Source organism: Pteronotus mesoamericanus, unplaced genomic scaffold (assembly GCF_021234165.1).
Source record: "Pteronotus mesoamericanus isolate MK-2021 breed Mesoamerican mustached bat unplaced genomic scaffold, CSHL_Meso_final scaffold_651, whole genome shotgun sequence".
Lineage (NCBI taxonomy): Eukaryota > Metazoa > Chordata > Mammalia > Chiroptera > Mormoopidae > Pteronotus > Pteronotus mesoamericanus.
In genome coordinates, this window is record NW_026555325.1 from 5,263,330 (window position 1) to 5,282,219 (window position 18,890).

Genomic DNA, 18,890 nt, shown 5'->3' on the forward strand with positions numbered 1-18,890 from the left:
CTCAAGTAGTCAGAGTTAGTATCTAATGGTCATTGTTTTGTATTCTTTAATTTTTCTCAGTATTTTCTCAGTATTTTAATGGAAGAGATCCCCAGCTGTTAAAACTACTAAAGTTAATTAAAGAAACATGTTTTAGTTTTCAATATATAAATAGTCTTTGTTTCAAATTTATAATTTTAAACAGCTATGCCCTAATGTCTTCTTCATATACCTTTTCCAACACAATATTGTCTCTATTTTCCTTTTCAACTGGATATCTCATGGACATAATACCTGGTGTTCAAAGAATCCAGATTTTTATTATTCATTATTTACAACTAGTTCTGTGAATAGTGAAAAGAGAACTTCAAAGGAAACCTTTATTTTCAAAGTTAATTCATTTTAACATTAATATAACTTTGATAGTTTTTGACATAATTATAATGAATAAATAAAAATTCACTATTTTTTTGTTACTTTTGGCATTCATCCAGGGCTAGCACATGTGGATGGTCATCCTCTGACATGGTTATGACAGCCTCCTTGTCAAATGCTCCAGGCCGAGTCTGGTCCACTGTGTGTCTGGTGATGGATGAGGTAGTGGAGCTGGTCCAGTACAATGTGTCCCAGGCTCTGTGATAGGCAAGTCCCTCGACAGAACCCACATCTGATGGAAGAAAGAATAAATTTACACTTTTATCTACAAAAGATTTGGCCTCTGGACAGGAAAAAAAAACATTTAAAATATATACATATATCTGTTATTATATAAATAATTTCTTCACAACATTTCAAAAAGAAAATATAATAATTATGATGTGTATAATTGACAGCTGATTGTACACAGCAAAACTGAGCTGTAAACTGCTCATTGGAAAGTTTTTGCAAAACACATCTTTAAAGATTGAATCTTCTCATTAAAAAAAGAAACAGTTAAATAAATGCCTTTCATTTAGAAAAATGGTGGCCTTTATTTTCACATCTTAAATATTAGTTTTCAAAAATTATCCAGTGTGCAACAATTTAGAGACACTTTTGAAAATCACATGCGGAGATACCATTTAGGTATAATCATAATGAGTTTTCTTGATATTACATCTAAGATAATCAAGGAAAAGCACACATAACAAAAAGTGCAATAGTATCAAGAAGCCAAAATCTAACCACACTTGTAACATTTGGTAGTAAGGAATGTTTTCAAAAACTAATACAGGAAGTTCTTTGATTCAATTAAAATAATGTGATCATAAAGCAAAAGAAAATGAAAATAATTGCCTCTTAAGGCATGCTTTAAATATTGTTAGAGAAAGATAAATGGTGGTACATAGATTCCAATACAAACAGTGACAATGTGAAAAACAAGAGTGATTATTTCTTAAAATTGGGTCTCCAATCTCTAGAAAAATATAGAGTAGTTGTTTTGTTTTCCATAGAGGTGCTTGAGTATATCTTTAAGTATGAAAAAAATTTATACTTTTTTTCTTCATGTTATCTGTTTTCCTCAGAGTTATTATTCTTAGCATGTTAAATCTGAGAAAACAATATGCATAGCTTTGTCAGTTATACTAAGAAATTGGCTTTTAACAGGCAGAGCCTTTGGGTTTTTTGTTTGTTTGTTTTTCTTTCTTTCTCTCAAGAACTCTATAAAAGGAATTATTCAGTCCTTCTGAAAATAACTGGATGAAAAAGGTTGTTCTCAGGTTTAAAGTGGGTAAGTATTTAGTTTGGTGGTCAGTAAACTTTAGTAGGAATGAAAAACAATATTAAAGCCATTTGACCTATATTGACTTAATGTGATTACATTTTTGTCATTTATCTATTTTTCTACATGCAAGAGATGAAAATCCACTAATAAAAATTAATAAGCTACCATTTATGGGGCACTGTCTTTCTGCTTGACACTGCATTAATTGGTTTGCATACATCATTTTATGTGTAAATCTATTCTGTGAACTTGGTGTTACTGTTCCCCTTTCCTAAGAAGGAAACTGAAACCTATGGTCAGAGAACTGATAGTGTTAAAGCAAGATTTTTAATGAAGATTCAGAACCCCCAAAAGCCTACATTCTTTAACACTACTATTTAGAGATGGGTTTACAGCATCTAGGACTATTCTCAATCTACACCAAGCAGGAACCAAACAAATGATTCATTAGTTTTAAATTCTGTGACTCCAGGTGAATTGTATGAACTGCAATTTACCGTGAGTAGCCTCCTCTCACACAGTTGACAAAACAATTTATAATAAATAATGTGGGTGATTAGTATGGAAACTTAGACCAGAGGAAATTAAGAAAATTATAAAACACAATCATAATAAAACCTGTTGAGCTCTTTTTCTCTGAATCATAATGTGTTCTTATTTGAGGCAAGTAGGTGGAGGCTAATAATGACCAAAGGTGTTTCAGTTACTAAATAATAAATCACCCATTCCATGGTAATTTTTGCACTATCAAATCACTTAAGAAATGAAGTTAACTCTATTAGTAATGTAAGCAGCATTACATTCCTTCATAATTCATACGTTAAATGAGAAATGGCATAGCATTAAAATAAACCCAAGCAAATCAGAATCATTAATCCATCCTCACTCCATATCTTTCCCTTTAATTGACTTCGACAGCTCGTCATGACAACTTTCCCCTACAAATCAGGAAGAAACCATCACCATCAAAATTAAGCAGATGCTTCTTTTCTATGGTTTACAAGTCCAGGTTTACTAGAGTATCTAATTCATCTCACTCTCCAGATACAATCTCTCTCTTTTTTTTAATAGGTGGCAGACTGGCAGTACACTTAATCAGAACCTGTTGCTACATTTAAAATATTTCAGTAATATCTTTCTCAAAAAGATATTTTATCCTTAAAATTGTACTTCTCATTAGCAAATCATCAATTAAAAACATATCGAATTTTAAAAATCATGAAAAAATACTTTTCTTGAGATAACATAAGACATTCATGTCAATTTTATGTTGATTTACTACCATGCAGGGTCATGTGGCATGTGCGTGCGTGTGTGTGTGTGTGTGAGAGAGAGAGAGAGAGAGAGAGAGAGAGAACAGGAACAATAAGAACTTTGAATTACCAGTCCTAGCAGATAATCAGGTAGTTTAAAAATTAAAGTAACATATCTATCTATCCGGTCAATGAGTCCTGTAATATTGAATAGAATATATCAATACAGAGTTAAACATTCTTGGAACTCAAGGATATAGAATAGACATAATTAAGAAAATAACTCTAATAGTGCTAATTCAGCAACTCCATATTCGTGATGGATAACTAGTAAAAATACCACATTCTCACTCCATGCACTTTCAAAGTAAAATAATCCCCTTCCCTTCCACTGTCCCTTTGATAAGTTAATTGGGTTTGGCTAAGTATGGATGAGTTACTAAGGTGCTTTGATAGAAGTAAAAAGAGAAAGTGTGTTCATCAAAAGATACAAGGCAGGGAAATAACTCAGATCCACTGGTTAACCTAATTTACTGTACTCTAGTTTTCACAGCAATGGGTTAAAAAATTGATCTACTAGCCTGGCATATTGACATTGACCATTACTCTTACCAGTACTCAGAAGAGCTCTTAGAAATCACCTATCAAGTAGGAACAGGAGTTCCTGCCTGCCTGTGCAGAGTTTTAAAGACAGGATAAGAGCTTACAGAATGGAAAAGGTAGTAAAGGATGTGCTTGGGACAAAGCCACATGTACAAAACATTGACATTCATCTGGCTGGAAAAACAGTCACAGGTAAATCCTGTTGCAAAGTCAAGAGGAAATAATATTTATCTCAAGAACATGCTACAACTGTAAAGTGTCATAATGATCTCCCTTGTTAAAAGTGTACTAATCCATTATTCACTGGCTTCTTTTCTAAAGCCAAGGAATATTGGAAAGCTTGCTGTTTGAAGTTGAAAATAAGAAGTTTCTTGATGCAACCCTCCACATCTATCTTAACTTTGGGGTTCTAGAGAAATGGTCCTGGGCCCAGTTCACAGTCTGGACCTGATGCTGACCTCTACATTCTCCACAGTACACACGGCTCTGATTTATTTTAAGGATAACAAAACATTACATAAATTTTGCCTAAATTCTACACTTCCCTAAAACTCCTCTTTTCCTTCTCCCTTCCTCCCTCTCTCCCTCCCTCCCTTCCTTCCTCCCTCCCTCCCTTCCTCCCTCCCTTCCTCCATTCCGCCCTCCCTGACTATCTCTTTTTTCCTTTCCTTCTTCCTGGGGTCAGATAATCTACAGCTCTTTTAGTGTTCAGTCCCCCTCATTGCAATGAGCTTATATTTACATTTACATGGTTGAGTTAGATGTTTATTTGGTACAATCCAATATATTTTCATTATAAAAATTATCAACAAACTAGAAGTAGGAGGTAATTTCCCCAGACTGATAAAAAGAATCAATGAAAAACCCACGGTTTATATCACACTTAGTGGTGAGTAAACATTGTTCCCCATAAGACCAGCAACAAGTTAAGAATGCCTACTCTTACCATTTAATATAGCATTGCATTAAAGACTTAGTCAGGAAAATTGGGCCAAATAATGAAAAAAATAAATCATCTACATTAGAAAATAAGTAAAACTTCTCCATTGGTAGGTTTTTAAGAATTCACAATAAAATTCAGAATTATAAAATCCTCAGCTAGGTTGGAGGGTGGAAGAACAACATACAAAATTCTGTTGTACTCTACACACTTTCCATAACAGTTCCAAAATAAAATTCAGAAAATAATTCCATATTTAATAGCATTAAAAGAATAAAACATGTAAGACAGGGAAATAAAATTAGCAATAATTTTAGCAAAAAATGTAATTTTAGAAGTGTACACTGAAAACTAAAAAAAATCATTGAAAGAAATTAAAGATTTAAAAATAAAAGACAACCTATGTTCACATATTGAAAGACTTAAATTGTTACTATTGAAATAATTTTTTAAATATATAATAGTTAATATGATCTATTTAAGGATATTTAATAACTATTTATTATCTATTTAAATAGATAATAAATAATATTCAATGTAATCACTATCAAAAATCCAGCTGGCTTTTTTCCATAAATTGCCAAACAAATCTTAAAATGTATATGAAAATGCAACAAATCAAAAATAGGTAAAACAATCTTGGGGAAAAATGTTAGATTTCTCAGACTTCTTGATTTTAAACTTACTACAAAATTACAGTAATCAATACAGAGTTGTAATATCATAAAGACAGACATATAGATCAGTGGAACAGAACTGATAGTCTAGAAACAAATCATATTGTTTATGGTATGTTGATTTTTGACAAGAGTATGAGAAAAAATTCAACAGGGAGAATTAATCTTTTCAATAAACTGTTTACAACCACTATATAGCCACATGCTAAAGAATAATAAAGGGTTCTTTTCTCATACCATACACACACACACATACTCAAAATGTTAACCTAAGTAATATATATAAGTATATATATTAGGTTTAATATAACCTTAGGTTATATTAAACCTAAGTATAGAAAATAAATTATAAAATTCTTAGAATAAAATACAGAACTAAATTTTATAAACTTGAGTTAGGCACATCTTTCTTTGTCATGACACCAAAAACACAAATGATAAAAAAAAAAAAGGTAAGTTGATCTTCACAGAAATTAAAAATTTTTGTGCTTCAAAAGACACCACCAAAAAAATAAAAAGCTAATCCACAAAATGGAAGAAAATATTTCTAAATCATTAGTGTGGTAATACATGTATCTAAAAATATATATAGAACTCTCACAACTCAACAATAAAGTTTTCCTTGGGTTATTTACCCAAGGAATAATGAGCATCATTAGCCATCAGAGAGATACAAATTAAAACCACAATGAGATACCACTTCGCACTAGTCAGAATGACCATCATAAACAAATCAACAAACAGCAAGTGCTGGAGAGGTTATGGAGAAAAGGGAACGCTACTGTGCCTACCGCACTGTTGGTAGGAGTGCCGACTGGTGAGCCACTGTGGAAAACAGTTTGGAATTTCCTCAAAAAGCTAAAAACAGAACTGCCTTTTGACCCAGTGATTCCACTGCTAGGATTATACCCTAAGAATCCTAAAACACCAATTCAAAAAAACCTAGGGACCCCAAAGTTCATAGCAGCACAATTTACAATAGCCAAATACTGGAAACAGCTTAAGTGCCATCAGTAAATGAGCGTATCAAAAAACTGTGGTACATTTACACAATGGAATACTACATGGTAGAAAGAAAGAAATTCCTATCCTTCACAACAGCATGTATGGAACCGGAGAGCATTATGCTAAGTGAAATAAGTCAACGGGTAAAAGACAAATACCATATAATCTCACCGATAAGTGGAACCTAACCAACAAAACAAACAAGCAAGCAAAATATAAGCAGATACATTGAAATAAAGAACAAACTGACAGTAACTGGAGGGGAGTGGGGAGAGAGGGACTGGGGGAAAGAAAGGGAAAGGTCATCAAGGAACCTGTACAAAGGATCCATGGACAAAGGACAACTGGCAAGGGGGATTGCATGTGGGAGACAGGCATGGGTAGGACCGGGGAGAGTAACAGGGGGGAATAGGGACAATTGTAATTGAACAACAATAATAAAAAGGAAAAAAGGCATAAGAATTGAATACATATTTCTCCAATGAACTATACAAATGGCTGATAAGAACATGAAAAAATGCTCACTATTTTTAGCTATCAGAGAAATACAAATCAAAATCATACTTTATATCCAATATTATGACTGTAATAAAAAAGATAATAAGTTTTGACAAGTGCATGGAGAAATTAGAACCCTCATACATTGATGATAGAAATGTAAAAATGGTGCAACTTCTTTGGAGAACAATCTGGAAGTTTTCAAAATGTTATATAATTAGTATATAACCTAGCAATTCTACTGTTAGTTCTATACCTAGCAAGAGATGTTGGGAAATGTCCTGTCTGGTTTCAGTAATTGTAACCCCGCCAAGAGGCTGGAGGGCCCCAAGGCTGGAAATAATCAGGAGGCCTGGGAGAAACAGGCTCCTGAGGAGACATAACCTGTCCTCCTGGGCAGGGGCATACCTCCTGCCTCTCTGCTTTGCCATGGATGATCAGTTATCAGTGACAGGTAAGTTATCTCAAGCTGAGGTATACAACCTAAGATAGATATTGATCGAATATTAGCAGCAGACAAGAAATTTGGGGACACAGAGAAAAGGCAAAAAGGCCCGCACCCCTCTGCTCGGTTTGGACTTGGTCAGAGTCCTCATTCTATCTAAAAAAGTCTCTTTGTCTCTTGGCTGCTCCCCCTCCTGCCGTCTGGCCCAGGCTTGAAACAACACCGGAGATAGTCCTAAACCAGATCTGGTGGTTCCCAGAGAAATCAGGCCTAAAAGTAAATTCTTTAAAGTGTGCTTTGTTCTTCCCTCAGAAACTACAGCCAGCTCATGCTGAGAAGGAAATTTACATTATTCACAGACCCTAACCCTGTACCCTTGGGCACTCCTATGTTTATTACACTCTCACGTTTAGTCGTCTCTCTGGTTTACAAGTCTCCTCTTGGAACCATGTATTTCGTATGTTCCTGCCATTTGTCTTCTTCAAATCATCACCCATTCTCTGTGAACATTAACATATTGATGTAATGAGATAACCTGTGCGTTTCTGTTACCTAGCCCCACTGATAACTTTTTCAATAAAAGCTTTTGAACAAAAGGACTCGGGCCTTCCCCACTAAGAGGGAAGTGCCACAGGGCTTCTCCACTAAGAGGGAAGTGCCCATGTCCACTCTCCTGGTAAACAGAGAAATGTTTGTGACGATTCGTGTTTATTCCCCTCATCTGTGACAACCCCAAGACTCAGAGCCCTGCTCGCATCTCAGCTGGCCACGAGACGGTATCCCTCAGATTCAGGGAGCTCCGTGCTCTGGGCAACATGCTCTATCACCGCACGGCAGTTGCTGGCCCTGGCCAGGGAGGAACGGCGACCCTAGCAGCGCTCCCTGTGGTGGCAACCCTCCCACTCACCACCTCATAACCCAACAAAGAGAAATAAAAATACATAGCCAGAGGAGAAAAGATGGCAGAGGAGTGAATGGGAGTCATGCTGACCTCCTCCCAAGACCAAAATGGAATTGTGACTAAATAGTGGAGAAGTCACCTGGAAAACAATGGAATGATAGAGGGAGAGGAGCCTTGGAGCTGCGGACAGACAGTGGAATCAACTCTCACACATCCCAACGGGTGAGAAGTGTGGTGAAGGCTCAAGAGGGTGGGCTGGGTGCCCACGGGCACCAGCACCAGAGGGACATTGAAATGGGTAGTTGGAACCCCCTGAGAACAGGGTCTGAATCATAAACAGGAACCCCTAGACTACAGCAGCTGAAACCAGGAAAATACACAGACAAAACACAACCCCGAAAAGCTTAGGGGCACTCTCTGCCAGAGACAGGTGGCTGGAGATGCAAAGAGTCATTTAAAGGGCCAACACAAAAATTTGCAGTAGCAGCTACCTTCCTTGGTCTCTGGGTACAGGCGGCAGCAGAGTGGGCTGGTACCTGAGGAAAGATTGGTGAAGGAAACTTTGTGAAGAGAACTGAGACGGTGGCCAGTGGAGCCCCGGTGATAATGCACCTCCCACTCTGCAGCTGCTATCTCGCTCAGGCATAAGTGTGTCAATAAACTTGCCTTTTGTGCACTCTGCACACAGCTTGTGAGCATGTGAGCTGGGGGGCTAAGTGCAGATTGGCTGGAAGAAGTAGAGGATCCCTGGCCAAAGGGGGCACACTGCTGCATAGAGACCCTTGAGGAGAGATTGAAGACAGAGGCGTTGTGGAAAGAATGGGAGGAGGAACCAGGGAGTCCTGACTCCTTTCCCTTTCTGTATTCTCCACTGTGCTTGGGCAGGCCACGCGCCCAAAAAGCCAAAAGTGGGAAAGCACACAGTAGACGGACTAAAACCGCCCAGTGCAGGGGCACACGCGAGCAGCTGGCGAGGGTGTCTGTGGACCAGTGTCTACAGGGCCAGCGAGGCCTTGCACAGACTGGCGTCTGCATGGACAGGCGAGTGCAGAATGGCCTGTAGAAAGAGTGGATCCCTGGCCAAAGGGGTCACAGAGCTGTCCAGAGACCCTAGAGGAGAGACTAGAGACAGAAGCGTTGGGAAATCCCAGTGCTGATTCTTCCCCAGTCCACGATCTCCATCTTGCTCAGGTGGACTACTCCTCTGAGTGACAGCTGCCTATAAGAGGACAATAGTCCCGCCATCAGGAGGCACTGCTCTGCCCTGTGGTGCCTAAGCCTGACAAACACAGTGACCACGCTGACAATCACCGGAGACAGACATAGACAGTAGATTTCAGGAAGGCTCAAACAAAAAGCCCAAGGTCAGATAGGGTCAACAAATGACACCATCAGAGGCAGACCCAGAAAGAAAAGTAAAGAAAAAACAAATAAATAAAAAGACTTGCCTACTACTATAGAAGTTTAATCCACAAAGTCAGGAAATCTAGACAGATCAATTGAAGCAGAAGCAAAAAAAAAAAAAAAAATAGATTCTCACAAAAATGGGAAGAAAAAGAAGTTCCCACCAAATGAGGGGAAAGGAGGAATCCCCACAGAGAGAGCTAAATGAAATATAGGAAAGAGACTATCACATATTGAATTCAAAACAATGGCTTAAAGGAAGCTCAATGAGCTCAGCCAGCTCAAAGAAAACTATGAGAAACTCAGGAGACACTATCAGGAACTTACAGCAAACTATATCAACCTGGAAAGGAAACTATCAGGAAGACACAAGAGAATATGAAGAATATCATTTCTGAATGGAAGAACACAGCAGAAGGAATCAAAAGCAAGCTAGATGAAGCAGAGGATCGAATCAGCAAGCTGGAGGACAAGGTAGAAAAAAGCTCCCAGAAAGAACAAGAAATGGAAAAAAGACTCAAAAAGAATGAAGAGGCATTTAGGGAAATGCAGGATAACCTAAAAAAACAATATCTGCATAATAGGGATACCAGAAGTAGAAGAAGAGGAGCAAGAGATTGAGAACCTCTTTGAAAAAATAATGAGGGAAAACTTCCCTAATTAGAAGAAATAAAGGGTCTCATGGGTCCAGAAAGCACAGAGGACCCCAGTCAAGAGAAACCCAGTGAGGTCCACTCCAAGACACATCATCATTAAAGTGGCAAATATCAAAGACAAAGAAAGAATACTAAAGGTAGCAAGGTAGTAACTTACAAGGGAACCCCGATATGGCTAGCAGCTGACTTCTCAACAGAAACACTACAAGCCAGAAGGGAATGGCAACAAATATATTCCAAGTAATGAAAGGCAAAGGCCTACAACCAAGGCTGCTCTAGCCAGGAAGGCTCTTAATTAAAATACAAGGAGAAATAAGGAGTTTCCAAGACAAAAGAAGGCTAAAGGACTATGTCTCCACCAAACCAGGAGTAAAAGATATGCTAAAAGGGCTGGTTTAAGAAGATGAAGGGAAAGAGTGAGAAAGAGAAAAACACAAGTACAAAGAGAAAAAAAATGAATAAATTTCTATCAATAATAACTCTCAATGTAAATGGACTAAATACCCCAATGAAAAGACACAGGATAGCTGAATGGATAAGAAAACATGACCCACACATATGCTGCCTACAAGAGACCCACCTCAGAGCCAAAGACCTACACAGACTGAAAGTAAAGGGATGGAAGAAAATATTCCAAGCCAATGGGCAAGAGAAGAAAGCAGGGGTTGCCATACTTGTATCACACAAAGTAGATTTCAAAACACAGGCCATAAAAAGAGACCCAGAGGGGCACTTTATAATACTTGAAGGAAGACTCTATCAAGAAGACATAAACATTGTAAACTTATATGCTCCCAATAGAGGAGCCCCCAAGTATATAAGGAAATTGTTGGATAACTTCAAAAAAGATATAGAAAGCAACACACTGATAGTAGGGGATTTCACACCCCACTGTCAAAATGGACAGATCTTCCAAACAAGACATCAATAAGGATATTGTGGAGCTGAATGACGCACTGAATCAAATGGACTTAACTGACATATATAGAACCTTACATCCCAAAGAAGAAAAATACACATTCTTTTCAAATGTGCATGGAACTTTTTCAAAGATAGACCACATGATGGGACACAAACAAGCCTCTGCAAATTCAGGAACATTGAAATAATACCAAGCTTTTTCTAGGACTAGAAGGGCTTGAAATTGGAAATCAACCTCAAAGAGAAACCTCAAAAACTTGCAAACTCATGGAGACTGAACAGTACACTATTAAACAATGAATGGGTCAATAATGAGATAAGAGAAGAAATCAAAAAGTTTCTTGAAACAAATGAAAATGAACAGACAACAGCCTAAAACCTTTGGGGCACAGCAAAGGCAGACCTGAGATGGAAGTTCATAGCAATACAGGCTTACCTAAAAAAGATAGAAACATTTCAAATAAAAGACCTAACACTACAACTTCAAGAACTGGAGAATCAACAACATATAAATCCCAGAGCAAGTAGAAGGAAGGAAGTAATCAAGATCAGAGTAGAACTGAATGACATAGAGACAAAAAAACAATTCAAAGGATCAACCAATCCAGGAGCTGGTTCTTTGAAAAGATAAATAAAATCGACAAGCATTTCAGCAGACTCATCAGGAAAAAAAGGGAGAGGACTCAAATTAATAATATCAGAAATGAAAGAGGAGAAATAACAACTGATACCACAGAAATACAAAGGATTGTCAGAAACTACTATGAAAAATTGTATGTCAAGAAATTTGAAATCCTCAAAGAAATGGACAAATTTCTAGAAAAGTATAATCTTCCAACACTGAAGGAGGAAAAAGCAGTAAGCTTGAACAGACCGATAGCAGCTGGGGAAATTGAAGCAGTAATCAAAAAATTCCCGGCACACAAAAGTCCTGGGCCAGATGGCTTCACAGGAGAATTTTACAAAACATTTAAGGAAGATCTAACCCCTCTCCTTCTCAGACTATTCCAAAAAATCCAAGAGAAAGGAATACTCCTAGACTCCTTTTATGAGGCCAGCATCACCCTAATCCCAAAACTGGATAAAGAAAGAAAACTACAGGCCAATTCGCTGATGAACATAGATGCTAAAATCCTCAACAAAATATTGGCAAACTGCATCTAGCAATACATTAAAAATATTATCCACCATGATCAAGTGGGATTCATCCCAGGGATGCAGGGGTGGTTCAATATACACAAATCAATAAACATAATACATCACATAAACAAAAGGAAAGACAAAACCACATGATCATCTTGATAGATGCAGAAAAAGCATTCGATAAGGTAGAGCACCCATTTATGATCAAAATGGGAATAAATGGGGCATTCCTCAATGTAATCAAGGTCATATATAAAAAACCTACAGCCAACATCATACTTAATGGGCAAAAACTAAAAGCTTTCCCACTAAGATTGGGAACACGACAAGGATGTCTGATTTTACCACTTCTAATCAACATAGTATTGGAAGTCCTAGCCACAGCGATCAGACAAGAAAAAGAAGTAAAAGCATCCAAGTAGGAAAGGAGGAAGTAAAGCTATCATTGTTTGCAGATGACATGATAGTGTATACAGAAAACCCTGTAGACTCTACCAAAAAACTCCTTAACATCATACGTGAATTTGGCAAAACAGCAGGATACAAAGTCAGTATTCAGAAATCAAAGGCATTTTTGTACACCAGCAATGAAATAGAAGAAGAAATCCGAAAAAAAATACCATTCGACATAGCAACAAGAAAAATAAAGTACCTAGGAATAAATGTAATGAAAGAGGTAAAAGACCTGTATGCAGAAAACTATAGAACATTGAAGAAAGAAATTAAGGAAGACACAAATAAATGGAAGCATATACCGTACTCATGGATTTGAAGAATTAATATCATCAAAATGTCCATACTCCCCAAAGCAATTTATAGATTCAACACAATCCCTATTAAGATACCAATGACATATTTCATTGGGTAGAAATAGAACAGGCATTTCAAAAATTTATATGGAACCATACGACCCCGAATAGCCTCAGCAATTTTGAGAAAGAAAAACAAAGTAGGAGGGATCGCAATACCGGACATCAAACTCTATTACAAAGCCACTATACTCAAAACAATCTGGTACTGGCACAAGAACAGACCCATAGACCAGTGGAACAGAATAGAAAGCCCAGAAATAAGCCCAGATCTATATGGGCAACTAATATTTGACAAAGGGGGCAGAAGCAAAATAATGAGTAAAAATAACTTCTTGAACAAATGGCGTTGGGAGAGCTGGACGGCTACATGCAAAAAATTGAAATTGGATCATCAGCTGACACCATACACAAAAATAAACTCAAGATGGATAAAAGACTTAAATATATGTCGCAACACCATAAAAGTCCTAGAGAACATTGGCAGGAAACTCTCAGATATCCCACGCAGCAATTTTTTCATCGATATGTCTCCTAAAATAAGGGACATAAAGGAAAGAATAGGCAAGTGGGACGTCATGAAAATAAGAAGCTTCTGCATGGCTAAAGAAAACATCAGCAAAATGAAAAGGGAGCCAACTCTATGGGAAAATATACTTGCTAATGATACATGAGATAGAGGTTTGATTTCCAAAATATGTAAAGAACTCACACGATTCCACTCCAAAAAGACAAATGACCCAATCAAAAAATGGGCAAAGGACCTGAGCAGACACTTTTCCAAGGAAGAGATACAGAGGACCCAGAGACATTTGAAAGGATGCTCGGCATCACTTGCCATCAGAGAAATGCAGATCAAAACCACCATGAGGTATCATGTCAAACCAGTCAGAATGGCCATCATAAACAGATCAACAAACAACAGGTGCTGGCGAGGCTGTGGAGAAAAGGGAATGCTAGTCCACTGTTGGTGGGAATGGAGACTGGTGCAGCTATTGTGGAAAGCAGTGTGGAATTTCCTCAAAAACCTAAAAATGGAACTGCCTTTTGATCCAGTGATTCCCCTGCTGGGACTATACCCTAAGAATCCCAAAACACCAATTCAAAAGAACCTATGCACCCCAATGTTCATAGCAGCACAATTTACAATAGCCAAGTGATGGAAGCAACCTAAATGCCCATCAGTAGATGATTGGATCAAAAAATTATGGTACATTTACACAATTGAATACTATGCAGCACAAAGAAAGAAAAGAACCACTACACTTCGCGACAGCATGGACGGAACTAGAGAGCATTATGCTAAGCGAAATACGCCAGGGGGCAAAAGACAAATACCATATGATCTCGCCTATAAGTGGAACCTAACCAACAAAGCAAAGATACAAGGAAAGTAAGACCAGCAACACTGAAAAAAAAAAAAAAAAAGAAACCAACAGAGACAAGAGGGAGAGAGGGAGGGGTGGTTTGGGAAAAGGAAGTGAAGGGGCAAGTCAAGGGACATATAGTAAGGACTCATGGACAAGCTCAAAGTGGGGAAGGATTGAAGGAGGGAGAGTGGGGTAGGGGTTAGGGGCAAGCTGTAGGGGGTAGGCGGATACAAATGTATTTGAAAAAATAAATTAAAAAATAAAAGAACAATTACAATAAAATAAAAAATTTAGACCATGACCTTAACTGTTCATGTGAAGATATTAAAGATGTAAATATCTTTAAAAAATACATAGCCAAATATACTAGTAAAAATGCCATTTAGGGTCTTCTTTTCTTCTTTTTCTACTTTCTCTCCTATGTTATCGAATCTATTTTCATTATGTTAAATACCATGTACTTGCTTATATAATTTTTGGCCCCCTGTTTATTTCCTTCATAATCTACTATAATGTTGTTTACTGTTTTTGTTTGCTTTTGTGTTTTTTCTATCACCCCACTGGAATGTGGGCAGGGAAAATGACTGGCTTGTTCTCAATTGTATCCCACATAATGAGCAAAGTTCCAGGCACAGAGCAAGTGATTGTAATTATTTATTGACTAAACTAGTATGAAATTTACTACTTTAATTCACTGAAGGCAAGATGTGTGCATTTTTTAAAATTATTTTATGTCCAAGACATAGAATATTGGAGAAGTATATAGAGTAATAAGTAAGAGCACAAACTGAATTCAGATAATGGCTTTGAATCCCTGTACTATCACTTTACCAGCTGGTTATATGATCATTGATAATTCATTGAACTTTTCTCTATTTTTATTACCTTGTCTGTAATGTGGGGGTAATAATAGTACCAAAATTCAAAAGGCATTTGGAATGATTACACAAGTAAACTGTTTAAAACAGTGCCTAGTACAAAGAGCTTAATATAGGCTAGCATTATAATCATTTTTATTGTTTTGCTCTAAAAAAGGCTACAGCCAATTATGCTTAACAATGTTGATGCTCTGTTGGAAAAAACATCATCCCCATTTTACTAGAAATGATAGCTATTATAGGAATTGTATTTGGACTCTAAGAGGCAACAATCTGCATTTGTAAATATTTTTTTTATTACAATAAGTTGGGCTTCAGTTTCTTTATTCCTTGTCCCTTGGTATAAGCTCAGCCATTTGCACCACTTACTGTGTCCTTGAGTCTTAGTATATGTGGGATAATTATGTAAATATTTGATGATTTCTTAAGCAGAAGAGTGGTGGGACTATTAGATAATAAAAACATTAGGAAATATTAAATTCTGATAGCAATGAAAAATAAATTAGGATAAAGGAGAATAGGAAAGGAAGTAAAGGTATGAATAGAAGTGGTTTTTTTTTTTTAAACATAGGCAGTAAATAAAGCAGGAAATTAGAGAAAGTCTATTTCAGATGGTGGAGATTAAAAAGAAAGTCTGGATTCTCTACAGACAAGTTTTATGAAGAAAAAAATAAAAATTCACTTTGGAAATCTAAAGGAACTTAAAAGGCAAACATAAATGATTTCTAAGAAATTATAGAGTGTTTTGGTATTTATCTGAAAACAAAAAGCCATTGGAATTTTATTTCAATAAAGATTATTCTTTGACCTTTTCTTTTTCTTTTTTTAATCCTTACTAGAGGATATATTTGTTGATTCTAGAGAGAGAGAGAAAGAGGAGGAGGATGGAGGGACAGAGAGAGAGAGAGAAAAAGAATGTGAGAGAAACACTGATTGGTTGCCTCCACACATGCCCAACTGGGGACTCGACTCATAAAACTTTGGTGCACTCCAACAAGTTGATCCACACTAGCCAGGATTATTCTCTGATCTTTTAAAAACCACATGGTATATTCATAATTTTATGTTTGCTACATACATATAAAAACATTACATAAAAATGTTATGTTATAAGTATGCTTAATAGTAATATAATGCAAGAAAAGGTCATTTGGCTTGCCAACTAAAAATATTAACTTACAAAATATTCCCTGGCATTAAACTATATTACAAGGCCACTGTATTCAAAACAGTCTGGTACTGGCATAAGAACAGACACATAGATCAATAGAACAGAATAGAGAGCTCATAAATAAACTCATGTCTCTATGATCAATTGATTTTTGACGGAGGCAAAAGGATAAAATGGAGTAAAAATGGCCTCTTCAACAAGTAGTGTTGGGAGATCTGGACAGATACATGCAAAAAAATGAAACTTGACCACCAACTGACACCATACACAAAAATAAACTCAAGATGGATAAAAGACTTATATATGAGTCATGACACCATAAAAGTCCTGGAGGAGAACACAGGCAGGAAACTCTCAGATATTCTAAGCAGCAATATTTTCACTGATATATCCCCTAGAGCAAGAGATATAAAGGAAGGAATAAACAAATGAGACTTCAAACAAATGAGAAGCTTCAAAATAAGAAGCTTCTGCACAGCTAAAGAAAACATTAGCAAAATGAAAGGGGAACCAACCAAACATATGGGAAAATATATTTGTCAATGATACCTTGGACAGTGGTTTGATCTCCAGAGTATATAAAGAACTCACATGACTCCACCACAGGAAGACAAACAATCCAGTTAAAAAATAGGCAAAGGGCCTGAACAGACACTTCTCCAAGGAGGATATACACAGGGTCCAGAGACATATGAAAGGATGCTCAGCATCACTAGCCATCAGAGAAAGGCAAATTAAAACCACAATGAGATACCATTTCACACTGGTCAGAATGGCCATCATAAACAAATCAACAAACAACAAGGGCTGGCGAGACTTTGGAGAAAAGGGAACCTTAGCACACTGTTGGTGGGAATGCAGACTGGTGCAGCCACTGTGGAGAACATTTTAGAATTTTCTCAAAAACTAAAAATGGAACGGCTTTTTGACCCAGCTATTCTACTGCTGGGATTATATCCTAAGAATCCTGAAACGCCAGTTCAAAAGAACCTATGCACCCCAATGTTCATAGCCTCACAATGTACAAAAGGTAAGTACTGGAAGCAACCTAAGCACCCATCAATAAATGAGTGGATAAAAAAACTGTGGTACATTTACAAAATGGAATACTATGCAGCAGAAAGAAAGAAAGAGCTACCACCCTTCATGACAGCATGGATGGAACTGGAGAGCATTATTCTAAGTGAAATAAGCCAGGTAGTAAAAGACAAATACCATATAATCTCCCCTATAAGTGGAAAATGATCAACAAAACAAATAAGCAATCAGAATATAACCAGCAACATTGAAAGAGAAAAGAAACCGAGAGGAATGAGAGGGGAGGAGGGGTAAGAGGAAAAGAAGGGGAAGGGTCAAATCAGGGAACATGTATAAAGGACCCATGGACAAGGCCAAAGTGGGGAAGGATTGAGAATTGGAGGTGGGGGTTGGTGGGGCAGGGGAAAGTGGTTGGGGGAAATGGAGACAAATGTATTTGAACAAAAAAAAATTTAAAGATTAAATAAATATATACATATTCGCCATTGAAATATGATTAAAATAAATAAACTTGACTTTTAGAAAGTTTAAATGGAGTGGGGGATGGAGAAATATCAATACTATCTAATGTTTAAATCAAAATAAAAATGGTTTAATTTTCTGCATATATCCTAATCACAAGCAATAAATAGATGCAAAAAAAAGGACGACCCTAGTATCTACTGGAAGAAAAACCCTTTTGTTTTCACTAACACGTTATTAATTAAGTGCCAAAGTACATGGCATAGGTTTCAAGGAGTACACTAATTTTAGGAGGTACACACTCTTTTCCATATTCACTTCAGTTACACAGCTATTCTGATTACAATATCTTCAAATTTCCACCTACTCTCATATGCTAATTATTTGAGTCTATGTAATCAATTTTTTAAAATTCTCATCCTGATAGGATGGTTCAGTTGGTTGGAGCATTGTTCTATATACCAAAATGTTGTGGGTTCTAGTTCCCAGTGGGGTGTGTATGGGAGGCAACTGATCCATGTATTACTCTCACATCAATGTCTCTCTCTCTCCCTTCCTCTCTCTCTGAAATCAATAATTTAAAAAAAACCCTCAAGTAAGGATTAAAAAAACATTTTTCACCAGCATTAATTTCTACATTTATCACTGACCAGGCTTTTAAAATCTATTTCCTCCCGTCATGACCATCCTCAGCATTCTTAATGACCTTAAATTTCTTTATAAGAAATTTTAGTTATTTATCCTCAATATTTCCCAACTGTTTTTGCTTTCTCTACTCAATGAGCGTCACACATTACCAATACCACATGTCGGTTTCAACTCTTTTCTCATCTTCTTCTATCCCTGGCTTTCTTGTTTGACAAATTTTCTACTATAACTGAACTTTACATTCATCTGCACTTCAAAGTTTGAGCATGAAATCTTTTTTTTGTCATATACTTTTACTTAACCTATGATAGTGGACCTACCAAAAAATGGTCAAAATGGTCAACCATTTTAATAATGTCTTCACTACTGGCCTCAATGCATGTC

The 18,890-nt window shown here is 36.8% G+C and overlaps 1 protein-coding gene across 1 annotated transcript in view; it reads right to left on the reverse strand.

The window, feature by feature from the left end:
• The window catches only part of LRP1B (LDL receptor related protein 1B), a 1,772,547-nt gene that overhangs the window by 339,068 nt on the left and 1,414,589 nt on the right, over positions 1-18,890 (reverse strand). The window contains exon 42 of the mRNA XM_054562474.1: positions 457-646. Coding sequence (XP_054418449.1) covers positions 457-646 — 190 coding nt within the window. The remainder of the gene's footprint in view (positions 1-456; positions 647-18,890) is intronic.